Source organism: Puntigrus tetrazona, unplaced genomic scaffold, assembly GCF_018831695.1.
Source record: "Puntigrus tetrazona isolate hp1 unplaced genomic scaffold, ASM1883169v1 S000000002, whole genome shotgun sequence".
Taxonomy (NCBI): domain Eukaryota; kingdom Metazoa; phylum Chordata; class Actinopteri; order Cypriniformes; family Cyprinidae; genus Puntigrus; species Puntigrus tetrazona.
In genome coordinates, this window is record NW_025047682.1 from 1,207,541 (window position 1) to 1,228,857 (window position 21,317).

A 21,317-nucleotide genomic window follows, 5' to 3' on the forward strand; every position below is an offset into this window, starting at 1 on the left:
AAGGAGCAGGTGACATTGAAGACTGGAGTAATAGCTTTGCCATTACTTATTATATTTTACACTATTACTGTTTTTATTGAATTTCAATTTCAATCAAATTAAGGCAGCCTTGGTGAGCATAGGAGACGACTTTCAAAAACAACTTTTTTTTTTTTTTTTTAAATCTACAGTATTTAAATTTCTTAATTATTTGACCTACAGTGTATGCATGTTTGTTTTTAAATCATGTGTATAATCATTTTATAGTATTATATATTAGCCATTATACATTAAATGACTCAAACTACTTTTTGGTGGAAAACAAAGCGGACAACTCTCCCAAATTAATACTTTGCTTTATAAATATATAATCCTTCACCAAAATATTATTTTCCTTCTTGACTTAAAAATTCCCTTACACGTTCATAATTATCATCTAACAATTAAAATGATATATAAATGATGTGATATTTAATAGTTAAAGTTTTAAAGTCGACTTCTGCATGGACTCAACAGTGCTGACTGTCTTTCTCCCTTTAGGACACGTCATATCTGGAGCGCCATGCGGAACTAGTCTTGACACGCTTGAATGACATCTCGAAAACCAATCAGCGAAGGCCGTTCTCACAGAGTCACGACGCTGAGCCAATTAGCGCCCTACCTACGTGGATGGGCGGGGCTTGATTCGCAGAGAGGGTTGTGTGTGAAAGTGTGGAAGGGCTGGAGTGGGTGAACCGCCGATGAATAAGACTGGTAATTTTGCACATTTATAATTTCTAATCTCATTTAATGCAACTGTACGGATTCGCTGTCATTACATTTGCTCCGGTGCGTTGAATAACACATTTACGTTTAATGAAAAAGCCTAGGAAGGTGTGAGATAGGGGTGATATTAGCTAGCAGCTAAGGAGCTAATCAAGACTTAAATAGTTTATTATCACGAATAGTGTTTTTTAGAAGAACACATAATTTATGTGCGTGTTTATAATTTCTGAAGTGATTTATCTGTAATGAGATATTAATGAGTATTGTTTTGTAAAGGAATTGTGCACAAACTGGCTCTTCCTGATTTTATAAAGAGTTGACTCTTCAACAGATGACATAAGATGCAGATTTATGCATTTCTTAACCTTTTTTTACCCTTTACAATTCAGATTTGATGATTAATTGATTTGAAAAACCCCTTTTAAACAAATCCAAAATAAATTATAGGGTTGCACAATCATGTTTAGAAGTTTAAATCTGCCAAAATTTGCTTACTTCTTATGCATAGTTTGTTGTTAAAGAAGCCCTGTCCTACATTTCTCTAACATTTAATTTTTTCCCCTAAAGCATGTGTATAGTTTAAATTGTATTCCAGTTGCAGTAACATGCTGTTGTTGTCCATTTTGTCAGGTATCAAGAGTTAGTCCTGCCTCTTGTGTGTAAAGATGACCAAGCTGGGCTTCCTGCGTCTGTCCTATGAGAAACAGGACACCCTGCTGAAGCTGCTCATCCTGTCTATGGCAGCCGTCCTGTGTGAGTGGATAAACATCCCTTTAAGTCAGACTCCCTGCGTGTCAACTGCCCTCTAAATCTGTCTGTCTTGTCATTTTCCTCCAGCGTTCTCCACCAGACTGTTTTCTGTGCTTCGATTCGAGAGCGTCATCCATGAGTTCGATCCGTAAGTGCAGCTTTCTCATCGTTATTGCAGTCCACCAGCATCCAGACGCCTGTTTAAATGGGTTTCTTGTTTGTTGTTGTTTCAGGTATTTCAATTACAGAACCACTCGCTTCTTGGCAGAAGAGGGCTTTTACAAATTCCATAACTGGTTTGATGATCGTGCTTGGTATCCACTTGGCAGGATTATAGGAGGCACCATCTACCCGGGTACATATTAATGACACTAATAACAATATTGTGGCTTTTTTTTTTTTTTTTTTTGCCACTTTTGGTCTGAAACCAAGCACAGAGGTTTGACATTATCATCTGATGGTTGATAGAACTGGCAGAGGTCTAAATGCAAACCATATTTAAAGACTACTTTCAGGCAAAACAGTATAGCAACCATCTGTTGTTGTTTTTTTTCCCGCTACAGGGTTAATGATCACATCTGCGGCTCTATATCATGTGCTACATTTCTTCCACATAACCATTGACATCCGCAATGTTTGTGTGTTCCTCGCTCCTCTCTTCTCGTCCTTCACTGCAATCGTCACCTACCACTTTACCAAAGAGCTCAAGGTGAGATGAACCTCAGCACTCATCCATCACTCGCACACGCTCATTATTTGTCTAGTTATCTTTCAGAACTGAAGTGACAATGCATGTTGCAGGATGCGGGCGCGGGGCTTCTGGCCGCTGCCATGATTGCAGTCGTCCCTGGATACATCTCCCGTTCTGTGGCAGGCTCTTATGATAATGAAGGTACAGTCTTGTCTCAAAGATGCGTGTTCATGATTGATATGGCAAAGGTTTTGATGCATTTAAAAAGGTCTCGTTAGGAAAAGTTTTAGAATTTGTCAAATATCAGATTTAAAAGGTATACACCTACTGATCAAAAAAAAATTTTTCTTTCTTTTGACAAAATAATTTTAATTCAGAGAGGACACTGAAAATTGCTGAAAAGTTTCAAATGAGCAAAGAATTATGTGAGAATTCTCAGCTTTTATTAAAAAAAAAACCTTTTCCACATTGATGGTTAATAAGATATAAAAAAATATTTAAAAAATATGTATTTATTTACATTTACTTTAAATCAAATTTTTTGAATGGTAGTGTGGATAAAAAAAATTATTCATGATATAGGCCTAGTTACTTCTATGTTGTTGTTTTTTTAAAATATGTGTTATGTATTTTTAAAATATGTAAAATTTTATTCATTGTTTTTTTTTGTGTGTGATTTAAAGGAATTGCCATTTTCTGCATGCTGTTGACGTACTACATGTGGATCAAAGCAGTGAAGACCGGCTCCATTTATTGGTCGTCCATGTGCGCCCTTGCATATTTTTACATGGTGAGCCACATTTGAGACACATTATCCCAGCAAAACAATAAATTATGTCATTTAAATGCACAAAATAGCGTAGTGTAAAATACATGGTTTCATTAACACATTAACTTTGTGTGTTGGCATCAGGTGTCCTCCTGGGGCGGTTACGTGTTTCTGATTAACCTCATTCCCCTGCACGTGCTGGTGTTGATGCTCACCGGCCGTTTCTCTCATCGCATCTATGTGGCGTACTGCACAGTCTACTGCCTGGGCACCATCCTCTCCATGCAGATCTCTTTTGTTGGATTCCAGGTAAGTAGCTGAACATCAGTTCCCAAATATGAGTAAATAACAACACGCATTTCTGAATGGACCTCTTTTCATTTTCTCTTCTTGTAGCCTGTCCAGTCCTCTGAACACATGGCTGCATTTGGGGTGTTTGGGCTGTGTCAGATTCATGCCTTTGTGGATTACCTGCGGAGCAAACTGAACGCGCAGCAGTTTGAAGTGTTGTTCAAGAGCGTCATTTCGCTGGTCGGTATCGTCCTGCTCTCTGTAGGTGCAGTTCTCATGCTGACAGGTGAGAGGAGATGCTCCCATTCCAATTAATTTAGGAAAAAAAAATTAAATAAAAATAGCATTTTATATAATATTTTTTCAAATATTATATATTTTTGTTCTTAAAATTTTAAGCATTCATTTCTTGTTTAAAATATGATTTTTAAAAAAATATATATTTCTAAACAGTTTTTCTTGTATTTGCAAATGTTAGGGAAAATCTCACCTTGGACTGGCCGTTTTTACTCTCTGCTGGATCCATCATATGCCAAAAACAACATCCCCATCATTGCCTCTGTGTCTGAGCACCAGCCCACCACCTGGTCCTCCTACTACTTTGACCTCCAGCTTCTGGTCTTCATGTTTCCAGGTACAGCGCCTTTTGTCTTTCAACCATCAGAGCATTTTCGTTATTATTAACTAAAATGATCTTTTCTTGAGTTCTCAGAAGTGGGAGCCGTCTTTGTTGTTTAAATGTCTAGAAGTGGTGAAAGGAACCTAAAATATATTTTTTGTGTTGTCATTTGCCTTAATAGCAAAAAAAAATCGAATTACTAAGTTAAGTAGTTTTATGTTTAAAATGTACGTAAAATTTTAAACTATAAAATGAAAATATATAAAACGTTGCTTGATTTATGATGAAAACATAAAACTGAAATAAAGCAAAAAATATATATATTTTCAGTTAAACCTAAATGAAAATTAGGAATAACAACTTGGGTACTAACTGAGATACAAGAATGCTACACTGAAGTAATAAATTGACTGAAACGGAAATAAAAATAAAAGCTTAAAGAAAAATGACAAGTACATAACGCAATCACTAAAACTTTAAATTAAAAAGATAAAAAAAAGTATATAAAAAATGATACAACAATTACAGTGCATCATGTGTAATAAATCTGCCATATCTTGTTTCTCCAGTTGGTCTTTATTACTGCTTCAACAACCTCTCCGATGCTACAATTTTCATCATCATGTATGGCGTCACCAGCATGTACTTCTCAGCTGTGATGGTAAAACTTTATATCACTCAATATTTGAAGTCAATCTATTAGCATTTCTTGTAAGAAAAGAATCTCTGACTCTTGTTTTCTCTGTTCTGCTCAGGTGCGTCTCATGCTGGTCCTGGCTCCCGTCATGTGCATCCTGTCTGGCATCGGTGTTTCTCAGGTCCTCACCACATACATGAAGAACCTGGATGTCAGCCGACAGGACAAAAAGTCCAAGAAGCAGCAGGACTCTACTTACCCAATCAAAAACGAGGTACGGTCAATGTTCTTGATGTTTCTTGGCTGTCCTTACATCGTTGGTTCCCTCTGTGATGCTGGGCTCTGATTGGTCCGTAGGTGGCGAGTGGGATGATTCTGGTTATGGCGTTCTTCCTCATCACGTACACCTTCCACTCCACCTGGGTGACCAGTGAGGCGTACTCCTCTCCGTCCATCGTGCTCTCCGCCCGCGGTGGTGACGGCAGCCGCATCATCTTCGATGACTTCAGAGAGGCGTATTACTGGCTCAGACACAACACACCAGAGGTCAGTGATGCTGACCTTCATGAACTTCCTGCTTCTTTTGATTTCAAGCGTATTTGCTCGTCTCACCTTACTTTTGTGTGTACAGGATGCTAAGGTCATGTCGTGGTGGGATTATGGGTATCAGATAACAGCAATGGCCAATCGAACGATTCTGGTTGACAACAACACTTGGAATAACACTCACATCTCCAGAGTGGGTCAGGTGAGGATGTGGTTTTCTATAGTTGTTTTGCTGTTAACAGTTTTAAACTTTGGACAATACTAAAAATTCCTCTTGTTCTTCACAGGCTATGGCCTCCACTGAGGAGAAAGCCTATGAGATTATGCGAGAACTTGATGTTAGTTACGTTCTGGTGATCTTTGGTGGACTGACGGGATATTCATCAGATGGTACGGGCTCAGATGCATTTTGACCCCCGGAAACAGCTTTGTGGCTCTGAATGTTTGAGTGCTAGTATATGGTTCGGATGGAACCTAAGTAACGTGTAAAGAATGAATACATTCATATGGATTTGTTTGTTTAGATATTAATAAGTTCCTGTGGATGGTCCGTATCGGGGGCAGCACAGACACAGGGAGGCACATAAAGGAACACGACTACTACACACCCACCGGAGAGTTCCGTGTAGACCGCGAGGGCTCCCCCGTCTTGCTCAACTGCCTCATGTACAAGATGTGTTACTATCGCTTCGGACAGGTCTACACCGAAGCCAGTAAGTATCTTCTGTGCTTTCTTTCTTTAAATGTTTACCCTTCTTGATCAGTTAGATGTATGTACCGTTAATGTAGTTTTACAATTTTTTTTTCTTTCATTTCTTATGAATATATTTTCTGTTTCTTTTTTTAAATAGAGACATATTACTTCTTCATATTCTAATTAAGGGATTTGATCTAGTTTAATTAAGAGTGATTTATATAATAAAAATATAATACTAAAATATTTTAGACATAAAATTACTCAGTTAATTAGATGATGAAAAATAGATATTTTCAGAAAATATTAGATTTTAATTTTAGTTTTGGCTATTTTTTTTTTTGTGATTTTGGTACTGTTATAACTGACATTTATGGAAAGTTAATTGAGTTGCAAATACGGTTTTATGTTGAGTTTAAGGGTTTAAACAAAAAGATGTTGTGTCTAGAATTAAACGCTACATTTACTTTTCTTTCCAGAGCGTCCTCCTGGTTACGACAGAGTTCGCAACGCTGAGATCGGCAACAAGGACTTTGAGCTGGATGTGCTGGAGGAAGCATATACAACAGAGCACTGGCTCGTCAGGATATACAAGGTACATCTGAACTCACCTGTGCATCTTTAACTCTTATTGTTCCTCTAAACTATTTTAACTTCCACTGATGATCTCCTGTTTTACCTCCAGGTCAAAGACCTTGACAACCGTGGCCTCTCAAGAACGTAAAACCCAGAATCTCAAAACCCCCCCCTCTGTCCTGAACACACAGCACTGAACGTCTGCAGCCCCCACACCATGATCTGAGGAGAAAGCGTGAAGATTTTTATACTTTTGTTGTAATTGCTGAAAGAGATTTTCTTTTCGTACCTTTTTTTTTTTTTCTTGGTTTGTTTTTTAAATTTGATTGTCAAATGTGATGTTTACTGGGGGCAGAAGGTGTTAAAGTCATTTCTGCAATCAACTGGCCAGATAACTGTTTGATTTGTCTTTCAATGGGTGAATAAAGGAGTGACTGGGATTCAGTTGATCTGTGTCTTTCTTTTTAACTATTAAAATCATATCCAGATCAGACCCACTACGATATAGACCCATGATCATCACTTGTTAGTCCAAAAACAAGCCACAGAGTTGTTTTTGTACATTAAAAAAATTATTTTGTGTACGATCAGAATTTACATGTTTTTTTTATATTCAGATTATTCTGTTTTTTCGTTCATTAATGAAATTAATCTTATATTGAACTGCGTACAGTTTATGTAACGGCTGGGCAAAATGACAATACGCATAATGCAAGTGGAAGTTAGTACATTTAAGCTTGCATGCCCTCTGCAGGACTCTAATGTAACTACAGCTGTGGGCTGGTCCTAGTGCAGCGTCATTGTGAGCATGCGCACTGTGTCAAACGAGCGTATGCTTCACAGTGAGCGGCGTGTCAGTGAGGAAGGTGATAAGAGTGGCTTCTTCTGCACACATAACTATAACTAATAGCAATGTGGCGCAAGCTGTTTACCTCCGTCCCTGCTTTCATAGCCCCGAAAGTGCCCTGTCGGAGCTTTAAAATCAGCAGCAGGGCAGCTGAAAAGGACTTCTTTAAAGGTACGACGACTCACTTAATATACGTTTATATATACGTTTAATATACGTGTATCCGTACGTTTATGTTAATGTGGGAGTCGAACCAACCAGGGTAAACTGTAAAGTCATCAAAGTCATCTTTGCCTTTCATTTCTCGCATTTCGAATACTACTATGACAGAAAGGTCAGCTCATTAATATCTATTTGTCCATGTTAGCTTTGTTTTGTAAACTTCCTTGGAGCGTCGAGGCGCGTAATCTAATTAATATTCATGAACCATGCCTTTCTCGCGGTAGCTGTTAGTTCATTCGCGTATCTGCGAAACACCCGCTTGATTTTCAGCAAATCGGTGAGCTCTACTGGTCGAACACAGTAAAGCGATGTATAATTAATATTCATAAGTGTTGCCTTTTCACTATAGTAGGATTTGAAAATTCCTTATGAAGTACGGTCTTTCGAAACTGCGTAGTTTATGCTTGGGGTTATCCCCTCCTTCCTAAACTTTACCGGCCAATGACACTCAAGCGTTCGAACTATGGGCGGAGCCACCTTCTATATAGGACGCCGTCATTACCCCCCGAATCTTCTTCACGAGGTAGAACAATAACTAGAAACCCACAAGGCCTTCAAAAATGGCCCAAAAGATGTGCATAGATTAAAAAGTAAAGGCTTGTAAATGTCTGCACACTGACAAACAAGAAATAAAAAAGCACACAAGTGAGATGGAAGTAATTTACTGCATTGAAAAAAAGGCAAACGTTTGTGGTCACATATTGACCCTTTTCAGTTGTTAAGGCCAACATGTGACCGGCCGGGCCCGCACAGAGGCTGTGCTGGATGGTCCTGACTGTCCTTTGTGCAAGCAAAGGACAGTCAAAGCCCTCTCCACAAGGATCTCCGTGATCCTAAACTGTGCACCTCAAAATCCATTGCTTTCGCCACCCGTGGCCATGATGCCACAGGAGAAAAGGCAGAGGCAGCCACATGCAATCGGCCCCTCTGATGAACGCATGTCAACTCTGCATGGCTCGAGCCCCACGCGTTTTCTCATTCTAAGAATGAATGTTCCCCTGGCTCATGTTGGTGGTCCAACTGGGGCAGGAGACATCTACGATGTTTCTCAGGTGACAGGCAGCTCCCCGTCATCAGATGATGAGCAATCTCAGATGCATTATGGAGCACTTCAATCCATCTCTCATTGTTTGGACCCGTGGCGCATGCTTCCAGGAGTGTCAGAGTGGGTGCTGAACATGGTCTTGAATAGGTATACACTTTAGTTTGCTGGCAGACCACCCCTCTTCAGTGACGTGATGATGTCAGATGTGCGGCACAGCGATGAACCAGTTTTACAAGAAGAAATTTGTTCTCTCCTTGCAAAACATGGAATAGAAGAAGTTTCCCTGGAAAATATGGAGTGTGGTCTTTACAGTCGCTACTTCCTTGTTCCCAAAAAAGGCGGAGGTCTTTGCCCTATTCTAGATTGCAGTGAAACATATCCTCGCGCACATTCAGCCTGGGTACTAGGGTAACCCAGAGCCTGGGTTTTCACATCCAAATAGCCCCTTGTATCAGGCACTTTCGAAGAATCGCATTAGAGGGCAAAGCTTACCAATTCAAGATTCTCCCATTTGGCTTGGACCTCGCCCCCAAGGACCTTTGCAAAGTGTATCAATGCAGCTCTGTCCCCTTTTAGGCAGAGTGGAATTTTCATTCTAAATTATCTGGATGACTGGCTTATTATCGTGGAATACACTAGAAAACCACTGATGTCAACTTCTAGACCATCTGAAGCATCTAGGACGGAAAATTAATGTGCAGAAGAGCAAGCTTCGCCCCATGCAGGTTATCACATTGTTAGGAATGGATTTGGACTTTTGCAATTGATGAGAGCACGTCTCTCCCGAGAACGAACACAGTCTTTGATCAGTGCCCTCATCTCGTTCAAACCAGGCAGAGTAGTGATTCTGAAATGTTTTCAAAGCCAGTTAGGGTGGATGGCAGTAGCAGCTGTAGTGTGTCAACTTTGGCTGAAATCCTGAGAGGCAAGCAACACATGGAAAAAAAGGTCAGTGGTGAGTCTTAATGACCCCACAAATGCATGCAGACGCTTGCCCCCTGGTCCAACATGAGGACATGAGCAAGCAAGTCTCGATGTGCAGAGTAGTTAGCAGAAAAATTGTCCCTTTGGATGTGTCATTGACTGGCTGGGGAACCCTTTTCGATGGCAGAACTGCTTATGACACTTGAATGAACGCATAAATTACCTAGAGCTAAAGGCTGGTAAAGGATCAACAAGTCCTGATTTGAACGGAAATCACAACTGTGGTATCCTATATCAATCATTTGTTTGCACTCACTTCAAAAGCTGGCTGAGTGCTTTCTCCTTTGGGCGGATAAAAACCTCCTTTGATTTGAGCAGTTAATATTCCCAGCAGTCAGAACTGAGGCACTGACATGCTGTCCAGGGCTGGTCCAGTCCACAGGGAGTGGAGGCTGCACCCTCAAACCATTCAGATGATTTGGAGCCTGTTCAGGAAGGCAAAGATTGATTTGTTTTACTCAGAGGAGAACACGCATTGTCGGTTGTTCTTCTTGATGACAAACCAGCCGTGGTTCCCGAAGTTGGTAGAGCTTCTGACAGCTCCCCCTGTGGTCAATCCTGTTACAAAGATCTCGTTTGGCAGGTCAGCGCAGAGGACAGACGCTAAATATATCTCAGCAACATTTGAATATGATTGCAGAAGCCAGATTTCCATCTACCAGGCATTTGTACAGTCTAAAACGGAAAGTATTTGTTTCAAGGTGCATGACAAAGAATGAGGGCCCAACCAGCTGTAATGTGTCTGTTATTTGGTGTTTTCTGCAAGACTATTTGGAGGCTGGAATCACGTCATCTACCCTAAAAGTGTATGTGGCCGCTGTTTCAGCTTTTCAGCTTGTCGGTAGCAAGCTTTTTAAGAGGCATGTGGAGGTTATGCCCCTTTCACCCAAATATGGTACCAAATATGGTTTGGTATCTGTCTTTGGTGCTAAGTGCACTTTCTGAGCCACCCTTTCAGCAGAGTTAAAGGTGGTCTTGTGCAAAATTGCGCTCTTGCTTGCTTTGGAATATGGTAAAAGAGTGGGACATTTACATGCACTGTCTAGGAATACTGTGTGTATGGAGTTTGGTAGGGATGACTGTATATTCAGACTACAAACCTAGATGGGGTATGCACCTTAAGTGCTTTACACGCAATTTTTGAAGCGCATGTCATCACGCTCCAGGCGTTTACACCTCATCGACACACCCACTGGGCAAAATGTATGTCGATTCAGGATATTTGTCTGGCAGCAGGCTGGTCTTCACACGAGGGAATGAGACACTACGCATAATGCTGTGTTGTAACCCTCAGAGTCTTGAACCATTATAAAATCATTATAAAGATTCTGAGGTAATGACACTGAGCACTGTCCTAGATAGAAGGTGGCTCTGCCCATAGTTTGAATGCTGAAGGATCATTGGCCAGTAAAGTTTACCGCCGCAATCCACTCAGGCTAACAGTCTAAACTGGGACGCCCAGACTTCCCTCTCTCCAGACACTTCCTCCTAGCTCTTCCGGGGGAACACCGAGGTGCTCCCAGGCCAGCCGAGAGACATTGTCCCTCCAGCGTGTCCTAGGTCTTCCCCGGGGCCTCCTCCCGCTTGTCACCTAGGACCTGTTTTCCTTGGCAGACCCTACCAGGGACATATAGTCCCAGACAACCTAGCTCCTAGGGTCATTCAGGCACTCAAACCCCTACACCATGTTAAGGTGGCGATTCTAGGAGGGGCTAGATTTAACAGTATTTCAGTAATTCATTTCAGTTCAAAAGTATTTATAGTTATAATAAATAACAGTTTGTATTCTTTTTTTATTACATTTGCTCCCTGAATAATCATAGTCTGTTTCTGTTTTTCTTTTGGGGGATAAACTACAATAACCAAATAAAAAAATGTTTTTTTTCTTTTAATATTTGTATGTATAAATTAGAAATTTACCACAAACCTGCATTACATTAACAAAATTACAAACAAAATATGGTTTCAAGAAAATGCAATTAATGATAAAACTTCTGCTGATAAAATATATACTTTCATATGTCATCTGTAACTCATTGCAGATCTGGACGCTCAGCTCAAGGCGTTTTGGGACAAAGCGTCCAAAGCGTTGCCCGGCAATGACTGGAGCCCGATTGAGTTGACCCCAGGCCTGCCTCCAGAGAGGGCTGATGTGGTGATTGTAGGAGGGGGAGTTGTAGGATGGTCCATCGCATACTGGCTAAAGATGAAGGCGCGATCAAGGGATGGTCTGAGGGTGCTGGTGGTGGAGAAAGACTCTACTGTAAGTTAATTCAAGGGCACTTGGGAGTATGTCTTAAAAACTAGTGAACACGATGCTACAAAGGAGATGTCTAGGTAGGGGCTCAATAAGTTTTGAGACACAGTGTTTGCTATATACTGTGTAATGCTAATAATCATGTATTGAGCCTGTTTTTTAAGGCCACTCACAAAAAGAAAAACTTCTTATGTTGTTCTGCTCCCGCCAGAGATCATATCAATGTCTCTGGGAAACAATTACATTTAGTAAAATTAAATTACAAGCGGCTGTCTGAATAAATTCAATTCAATTTGAAAGTTTGAGTGAATAAACAAAATGATCCTAGTATAATAATGATATCACCATTATGGTAACACAATCCTCTGTTCAGAAAATGCAAAGAAATAATTCATTTAAATATATATATAAAAAAATTGATTGTACCCATTTTGTCAGTATCATAATTTTTTTTAAATGATGAAACTAAATTAGATTTTCAATGGAAAGGTTTAATTCAGATGAAATTTAACTGACAGTCTACCCGACTGTTCTCCGATGAGAGAACAATCATGTTTGCTTGTAAACTATCCCATTTGCTCAACAAAAAACTTTTCTTACTTCTACACTTTTCTTATTTATTTATTTTTTTTTTAAAGGGGTCATATGATGCCAATTTCAGTTGTTACAGTTTCAGTTGCTATAAGCTCTTGGTGCATAAAGAAGATTTATAAACTAATGTCTTAAAACCAAAGAGATATTCTTTCTAAATGTTATGACTTACAGAACGGCTCATTTAAACATGCCCCCACTTTGTGATATCACAAGTTGGGGGCGTGTTTTCATAACACTGCCCAAATGCTTACACAAAGAAAGAAGGCGGAGCTATTATTTTAGCTGTAGTGCTGGATGTGTCATTGTGAAAGTGAAAATGCTTTTTTTGTGCTTCCAAAAGAAGACACAACTAGAAATCAGTGGTTAAGTTGTATTTACAGCACAGTTCCAGAACAGTTCAATACAAATATTAGAGTTTTATGGAGTTAATGCTGAACCTGGGAGCAGGCTGTGCTAGCTGTGCACAGAGACTATGGGGCAATTCTAGCTGTCCGGCATTTCTGACTTATAATCTTTCACGTTAAGTTACGTTTTTTATTAAAATAATGTACTTACTATTCAAATGCAAGTTTTGAGCAGTGAATGTTAGTGCTGTTGTCGCTTATCATTTCTCTGGACAGAAATGCAGACATGGTGTCATGTTTACGAGGCATGATGCAACGTGATTCGTAAAAAGACAGTACTAAGTCATAATAATTAGTTATTATGTCCCTACTGGATGCAACAAATGCCTCCTTTTGTAATGTGTTTTTTTGTTTTGTCATAGTGCTGGTACACATCATGTTATGATAAAGGGGCGTAACATTTCCACCAAACACTTCAACACAACACAATCACAACGCACTGGATACCTGGCCAATCAGAGCACCCCCTCACCTTTTAAAACTATGAGCTTTGTACAAATTGATCCGTTCGGTAGGTGGAGCTTAGGTGAGAAACAATAATATACAGTATCTGAATTTTTTTTTAAAGATAAATCACATAAATACATTGCATTACACCAAATACACACACAATGTTCTTTTTAGCAACATCATATGACCCCTTTAAAACAAACAAGACTTCTTCTTCTTTCATGTTCAACAAAAGATAAAGTTTTAGAAGACTTAAAACAGAGTAAATGATCTTGTTTTTTAGTGAACTATCCGTTTAATGGTTAAGATATTAAAATCATAACATCAAGTATTGCCCCAATATATAATAATATAATGAAGTTAAATTATATATGAACTGTTTATTTATCATTTTTTACATTTTGTAAGAATGTAATGCTAATATATTTTATGTACCTCTTTCTGCAGTATTCCCAGGCGTCGACTGTGCTGTCATGTGGTGGAATTCGGCAGCAGTTCTCTTTGAAAGAAAACATCCAGCTGTCACTGTTTTCTGCTCATTTCATGAAGAACATTAATGTAAAATCTTCTATATTGCAATATTAAAAGCTTTCTGAAATATTGTCCGCGATACAAATGCACTATAACATACATAAATTGTGATGTGAAGTCTAAATATCAGCTCATTTCTATAGACTTTAAATATTTAGTTGTAAATCTTTCTAAATGTTTTTCCCCAGGATCATTTAGGTGGGTATAGAGTTTAAGAATAAATGTTTGTAAACTAGTAATTCTGTTTTAATGCAACAGAATTATCTCGGTGTTATAAACGAAGACCCCGTTGATCTGCAGTTTAATCATTCCGGATATCTCTTCCTCGCCAGTGAAAAATCAGCTCATATTATGGAGGAAAACTACAATACTCAAAGGTAATACCAGACAGTTTATATTTCTTTTAGCTATACTAGGCGGTTTTATTATCAGGACTTTGTGTTAACTAAACCTTTCATAGTAGCTGATAAGCATCATCACAATGCAGAGTTAAAGATTAATAAAACTTTTTTTTTTTTTTTTTGTAGATGCTTGGGTGCAAAGGTCGCCCTCCTCTCACCGTCCCAGCTGAAGGAGCGATTCCCCTGGATGAACACAGAGGGGGTCGCTCTGGCTTCTCTTGGTTTGTGCCCATTTTCACGATCTTTGATACATGTCACATCCGAACTTCATTACTGAGTGACATTTATTCTTCACTAAGGACTGGAGAACGAGGGCTGGTTTGACCCCTGGTCTCTTCTGAACGCTTTCAGACGTAAAGCCGTGTCTATGGGTGTCTATGAGTGCTTTGGAGAGGTCACAGGTCAGAACTACAATTTGTTAAAGTTACTGAATTATCAACAAATTAACGCTTGTTGTCCTACATTTGGTACATCTTTAAACTAGCTTTTTTTTGTTAATATTGCATTCTTACTTTTAAAACGTAACTCAAGTTGATTCTCTTGAATTTTTTTTCAGCATTTAAATGCGCTGCAGATTTGGCCATAACCCCAGATGGAGATGTTGTTAATATCAAAAGGATAAAATATGTTAATGTAAGTTCATATGCGTTCTTAAAATGTCTCAGAACACGCCGGCTGTACAGCACACTGCTTTGAAATTAGTTTTCATTGTCTTGATTAATAGGTGCAGATGCCCAACAGTCTGGAGTATCAGCCCGTGGAGTGTACCATTGTGATAAATGCAGCAGGTGCAAACTCAGGAAAGATCGCCTCCATGCTAGGCATCGGATTAGACCCAAAAGAGTCCGTGTTTAATGCTGCGCTACCTGTGGAGCCTAGAAAGAGGTTAACACTCATGATCTTTCATATTTTGTGACTTTGTGTAGTAAATTTTAGATACTGTAATTTGAAATAATTTCTTATCTACTTAGAAAAATAAACAGTGCCACATATCCTAAAACAATGAATATTATATTATATTATTACCTTATGGTTTAATGAAATGTTATGATATTGATTTTTATAATAGTAGATTTTTACAATAATTAGCATTAGAATTCAATAAATATTAACCATTTATTGAATTCAACTATTCTAAAATAACTAATATATATATATATATATATATATATATATATATATATATATATATATATATATATCAAGATGATCTAGTCTAATTATTATTATTTAAAAAATATATGTAATATAATATAATGTTACATTATATTATATAATACAATATATAATATAATGTTTTTGCAAATAAACTCTTCATATTGTGATTAAATAATTTAAGTATGATTAGTATTTAATGTCAAATTTCTCATTATCTTCATCATCCCTATCACCTCCAGGTTTGTTTATGTGGTTCATTGTCCAGATGGACCAGGGCTGGACACTCCATTTCTGATTGACTACACAGGGGTTTACTGTAGACGAGAGGGACTGGGAGGAAATTACATCACAGGAATGTCGCCAGAAGAGGCATGGACACATCTTGACTTGCTCTCATATTAGCTTTATTATCTGCATGAATTTATACTTTTTTTCTTTATTATTTCTACCCTGTGCAGACAGAAGAACCAGATATCAGTAACCTTGATGTGGACCACGAGTTCTTTCAAGAGAAGGTCTGGCATCGTCTGGCCCACCGTGTTCCTGCATTCGAGCAACTGAAGGTGATTTTTATAATGTAGAATTGTTCTTCAAGTTAGCCACTGTGTAAAGAGGAGGCTTCTTGAGTTAAGACCTGGGACTAGTTTCTGATGGCAGTGTATTATATGGGTTTTTTGTCTACTAGATATTCTACCACTCTGTTTTCTCCAAATAAACCACATTGCTCTTGTCTCCGTCAGGTTTCGAGTGCGTGGGCTGGCTTTTACGACTACAACACTTTCGATCAGAACGGCATTGTTGGACTGCACCCTCTTGTGAACAACATGTACTTTGCCACAGGCTTCAGCGGTCACGGCCTGCAGCAGTCTCCTGCTGTCGGACTCGCCGTGGCTGAGCTTATTCTGGACGGAAGCTATAAGACCATCGACCTCCGAGCTTTTGACCTCAAACGGATCCTCCTGCAGGAGCCCATAATGGAGAGTAACATTGTGTGAGGAGCACAAAAACATACAGGGAAATGATGTATGCGTCCTCGAACGGATGCACTTGACATCGTAGTTCAGACTGGACACAGAGTTCAGTTTGGAAACAAAACGTGCTCAGATTATTAAGACATGAAAGACAAAAGTGATCAGTGCTGCTGGATTCAACAAAACATACTGTGCAAGATCAGGAAATTATGGTACAGATCAGGAAATTCAGATGTTTTGTTTATTTGTAATTGCATATATTTAAGTATGCTTATCAAACGGATCATGATATACAGTATATATACTATTTTTTATTATTATTATTATTATTTTTAAGTGTTTTTCTAGATCGTCACATTCATACTGTTTCAGAAATGAATACCAAAAATAAACATAAACTTTAAAAGTTTGTTTCTAAATCAGACACGATGGACTGAATTTTATAAAGGTGTACACCTTTAAATGTCTTAATATGGATATGAATACACATGCATATTGTGAAAGACAGAAATGTAGTGTTTTATTTTAATTCTGTATTTTTTTTTAAGTTAATTTCTGTATCTGTAAAAACTTTCACAAACACATTCATTTACAGACAGACACACAATGTCTCTATTATAAGTTAAATAGAAAACTGCACATTTTCGTACAGTCAGGTCCATAAATATTAGGACATCGACACAATTTTAGCATTTTTGGCTCTATGCACCACCACAATGGATTTGAAATTAAACAAACAAGATAGGCTTTAACTGCAGACTGTCAGCTTTAATTTGAGGGTATTTACATCCAAATCAGGTGAACAGTGTAGAAAAGCACACTTGAAATGAACTCTGGACCTTTTATCTGCTTATTGTAATTGGGATAATGAGGGAATAACACACCTGGCCATGGAATAGCTGAGAAACCAATTGTCCCATTACTTTTGGTCCCTTAACAAGTGGGAGGCACATATGCAAACTGTTGTAATTCCTACACCGTTCACTTAATTTGGATGTAAATACCCTCAAATTAAAGCTGACAGTCTGCAGTTAAAGCACATCTTGTTCGTTTCATTTCAAATCCATTGTGGTGGTGTATAGAACCAAAAATGATATAATTGTATCAATGTCCCAATATTTATGGACCTGACTGTACATCCAAGATGCTGTTGAAATTTAAAATGCTCTCTATTTAGCTTTTGAACTAATGAACAGGTTACTTTACTGCAAAACCATGATAGCTAAAAAATCCCAGCTAAAAATGAATACAAAAATGTACTGTATTATAAACACATTTATCAATGGTGTAAAGAAATGTGAAAAACCAAAACTGACCCATAGACAAACACAGTAGAAAAACAGTTTGAGAGAGAAAAACTATGCCTTTGCCTTCTTCTCTAACATATTCATTGTAGATGTTGCTTTGCGTTTTACACCTGGACAGGGAAAACAATCAATGGCCCGTCAAGAACTTCATAAGAATATATATTTTTCTGCATATATAAGTAATATTTTTAAGGTCTAAATAGTTACCTTTGGTGATGTGTTTTTCACCTTTGTCCTCTGGAGAGCGCTTTGCATATGCTGCTTTCATTCTCTGAATATTCTTTTTATGGACAACATCATGCTCCACAATAGGACAAGGGTAATCTCTTCCCACAATGCACCCTGCTCTCTCCTGAATGCTCCGAGGAGCTTTCCAGGGCTCATATATGTACTCGGCAGGGAATTTTTTCAGCACTGGAAGGTATTTCCTGAAAGACAAGTAAGCATTTTGTAAGTCCTTCTATCACAGATGCTGAACAGAATATTAAAAAAAAAACTAACTTAATGTAATCTCCATATTTGTCGGTTTTCTTTCCAAAGGCAATAGGAGAGTACACTCTGAAGTACTGATGGAAGAACGTGCTGGCTGAGAGCCACTGCCAGTTTCCTGCATTTAGCGACCAATCAGCATCAAGCAGCAGCTCCTCAAACACCTTCAGATGATCGTGAGCAGAAACGCAGCAGGTCAGTAATTATATCTCGAAACTGTCTGTAGTGTAGCATGTAAGTGGGCAAACCTTTTGGCCCTCCTCCCAGCTTATCCACAGATCTCCTCGGGTCAGAAAACAGGCGACTGCATGCCGAGCCAGATGATGGATCCAGCCCTCCTGACGTAATTGTGTCATGATGGCATCGATGAACGGAAATCCGGTCCGAGCCTGAATTCACACATGTACGTATTCTCTATTATTCTCATTTTAATATATTTAAAAAACACACAAACAAATGTACTTTACCTCTCTCCATGCAGCCAGGTGCTGGGGATTGTTGTCCCAGTCCACTTGCACACAGCGAGGGTTGCCCTCCATTCTGTTGAAGTTTGGGATCCCGACAGCAGCGGTGTAGAAGAACTCTCTCCACAGCAGCTGGCCATGCAGGGAGACCGGGGGATCAGAGTGCTTCTTCTGCAAAAGATCACACAGCTGTCAGCCACACCAGGATCTTGCACTGTTAGCAAACTGCTCGTGGCTCAAGTGATGAGTACCCCTCGATACACGTCTGTGAGCCTCCACCAGAAGGTGCGTGCAGACAAGCAGCCGAATCGGACGTAGGGGCTCAGGACGGTGGTGCTGGGGATAATGGAGTTGGGGGACGTCTGTGGTTTCTCAAACCTGCACACCCATGCCTGCAAAAAGAAAAAAAATGAAATATTTTCAGATAAAGAATAATGTTTTTGATTTAAACTAGTTAAATTTAGGCATTCAATTTATTGATGTAAAAATGGTGGAAAATGCATACAGCATGTATTAGCATATATTTTTATTTGCACCCATAGTATGCATTTTATGATGTATTGTGGCCACCTCAATTAAAATGATCAAATAATTGAATCTTTAAATTAATTAAAAACTGAAACAGCATTATACTAAGATATATTTAGAGTGAGAACATTTATTAATATGTAAATATATAACAGTAATACATTCATATAATAATTAGTGCTAGGCAGAAATTAATCACATCCAAAATAAGTTATAAGTAATAATATTTTTGTTTATGAATATATAGACAAACACTGTATATATTTAGAACACATTTTTTGTTTTTACATGTATATATTTACATGTAAAATTGTATTTATATTATGTATAAATATATTCAATATGCTTCTTAATATGGGTGTATTTATATATATACATAATAAATATACACTGTACAGACACATAAAATGTTCACCAAAACTTTTATTCTAGATCAGATCAGCACTAATAAATTTTTTTTTTAGAAAATGATATATATTGGGGCATGTACCGTTCTCTGCATGTGCTCATCCAGTCTGTGCAGAGCTTCCTGTTCACCACCTGGAAACAGATCTGGTCCTAAAGATGACGTATCCAGTCCAAGATCTTCAAGAACTGGAATCCCGAACTCCTCTTCATGATCCTCAGAAAGTGGAGTGGACACACCTTCCAAAGAAACAGAAAACATTATAATCTCATCTCATCTAGCATGTTGTCCAAAAAGATGCCTGGATACCTTTCATGTCCTCTTTGGTTGGAGCAGGAATAGGTTTTTTAGGAGGACCGATGTCCTTCAGCACACTCTGGAAGTGAACGTACGTCATGGGAGGCTTGCCGTTGTTCTCTTCGATAATCCTGTTTGAAAATGCAGGTGAGTATTTCTTTGTGTATATATTTATGAAAACATGATTTTCAAATGACCTGTGAATGTTGTGGAGAGTGTGAGAAATCTTCGGAATAACTTCCACACCATGTTCCTTGGCCAACTTCATGACCTCCTTGTCTCTGCTCTGACTGTACGGCTCTGTATCGACCTCGAAAGTCAACCGAGTGATCTTCCATTTCTCAAACAGCTTTGGAAGGACCTCTGTGGGCGGTCCGCTGACAACAAACAGCCTAGAGGTACAAGAAACAAAATATTACATAAAACATGTTGCATTAAGAACTAAATTTGACTCTTAGTACCCTCAGATCAAATCTCTGCATCATCTTCAGTTTCCATCTATACCTGGAGTTGAGTTTCTTCAGACTGGAGTCCAGGTCTCTGAGAGCTTCTATCAGAAATCTCCATCGATTAATGCCTATGCAGGTGTTGTTGGAGAACCAAGGGTCCAGCAGGAAGAGGGGGTAGATGTGTCTACAGTCTTTCAGGGCAGCGATCAGAGCAGGATTATCATGCAAACGCAGACCCTTGCGGAACCAGTGAATGGAGTTATGGCTCATTGTCCTTTTCGGTATAAGCAGACCTCCGTACGGTTGGACAGGAAAAAATGGCACTGGAAAAATGAGTATAAATAGTTTTTGCTGGCAGAGGTTTGGCATGATTGTGCCTAACCTGATTTAGAATCCATTTTCAAATTAATATCAATAATTTACTTTCTGCTTTATGTTTTGTTACAAATGTCTTTCTTTTTGTTGCATTTTTTAAAAATAGTTTTTGACAGTTTAAACTTAACTTTGTATAAAAAGTCATTATTTGATTCAAATAAATATCAAACTTAAATATCAAATTATTATCCGTCATTTCTCAAATTGGTATCTATAATTTTCACGTCAAAATCATCACACTTGTTTTTCAATTTATTCTGAAATATAATTCACTTAAAATGCTATTTCAGCTGCATTAATAGAGTTGGGATTCATTATAATCTAGAAACTGAATATTCGGAACTGCAACAAGTTACTAGAAATAATAAATGTAGTTTTAAAAGTGTAGCAATACATTTAAATAAACTTGAGTCTAATGTGCCTCATATTGTTGGTAAATTATGATGATGATGATGATTATTATTATTATTATTATTATTATTATTATTATTATTATTATACAATCATTCGGATGCAAAGCTTTGCCAATACGAAGAGTTTATACGAATATTCGTACCTCTGGTTGCAGCTAAAATCTCTGCAATCAAATACACACATTCTGAGATACTAGTGCAATATAATATAAATACTTTATGGGTATTTTAATCAATGAAATAATGATCAGTACTTACGGGTTTTCTGATTAAGTGTGTTCGGTCTTGTGTTTTGTAACAATTTCCCCAGCGTTACAAAAGATGAGCCATTCAGCAGCACGTGTCTTACAAGCTCAGCCAATCAGCGACTGTTTACATGCTACAGACTAGCCAATCAGGATGCGGCCG

At 38.3% G+C, this 21,317-nt stretch overlaps 3 protein-coding genes across 4 annotated transcripts; 2 read left to right on the plus strand and 1 right to left on the minus strand.

Moving 5' to 3' along the window:
* The first annotated feature begins 633 nt into the window (after positions 1-633).
* stt3a (STT3 oligosaccharyltransferase complex catalytic subunit A) lies at positions 634-6,761 on the plus strand. The gene is made up of 18 exons (XM_043229352.1): positions 634-732; positions 1,375-1,497; positions 1,582-1,642; positions 1,728-1,849; positions 2,058-2,203; positions 2,296-2,386; positions 2,869-2,975; positions 3,099-3,263; positions 3,351-3,531; positions 3,724-3,879; positions 4,434-4,525; positions 4,620-4,775; positions 4,859-5,047; positions 5,133-5,249; positions 5,335-5,437; positions 5,572-5,760; positions 6,221-6,336; positions 6,427-6,761. The coding sequence occupies exons 2-18, from the start codon at positions 1,410-1,412 to the stop codon at positions 6,463-6,465; spliced, it is 2,118 nt and encodes a 705-aa protein (XP_043085287.1). The 5' UTR covers positions 634-732; positions 1,375-1,409; the 3' UTR covers positions 6,466-6,761.
* A 385-nt stretch (positions 6,762-7,146) lies between these two features.
* Positions 7,147-16,605, plus strand: foxred1 (FAD-dependent oxidoreductase domain containing 1). The gene is made up of 11 exons (XM_043229337.1): positions 7,147-7,335; positions 11,458-11,678; positions 13,568-13,678; positions 13,910-14,028; positions 14,179-14,273; positions 14,352-14,453; positions 14,609-14,685; positions 14,777-14,937; positions 15,450-15,579; positions 15,669-15,773; positions 15,951-16,605. Exons 1-11 carry the CDS (start codon positions 7,230-7,232, stop codon positions 16,203-16,205), a joined length of 1,482 nt encoding a protein of 493 aa, XP_043085272.1. The 5' UTR covers positions 7,147-7,229; the 3' UTR covers positions 16,206-16,605.
* On the minus strand, positions 16,482-21,260 carry cry5 (cryptochrome circadian regulator 5). Of its 2 annotated transcripts, XM_043229336.1 has the most exons (11): positions 21,168-21,260; positions 20,177-20,444; positions 19,870-20,064; positions 19,685-19,803; positions 19,460-19,614; positions 18,693-18,833; positions 18,445-18,612; positions 18,226-18,366; positions 17,990-18,141; positions 17,696-17,916; positions 16,482-17,598 (listed from the first exon to the last, which is right to left on the minus strand). In XM_043229336.1, the coding sequence occupies exons 2-11, from the start codon at positions 20,389-20,391 to the stop codon at positions 17,540-17,542; spliced, it is 1,566 nt and encodes a 521-aa protein (XP_043085271.1). In that variant the 5' UTR covers positions 20,392-20,444; positions 21,168-21,260; the 3' UTR covers positions 16,482-17,539. The 2 variants fall into 2 exon arrangements, with proteins under 2 accessions (XP_043085271.1, XP_043085270.1); XM_043229335.1 differs by having other exon boundaries at positions 19,685-20,064.
* Positions 21,261-21,317: the final 57 nt, after the last annotated feature.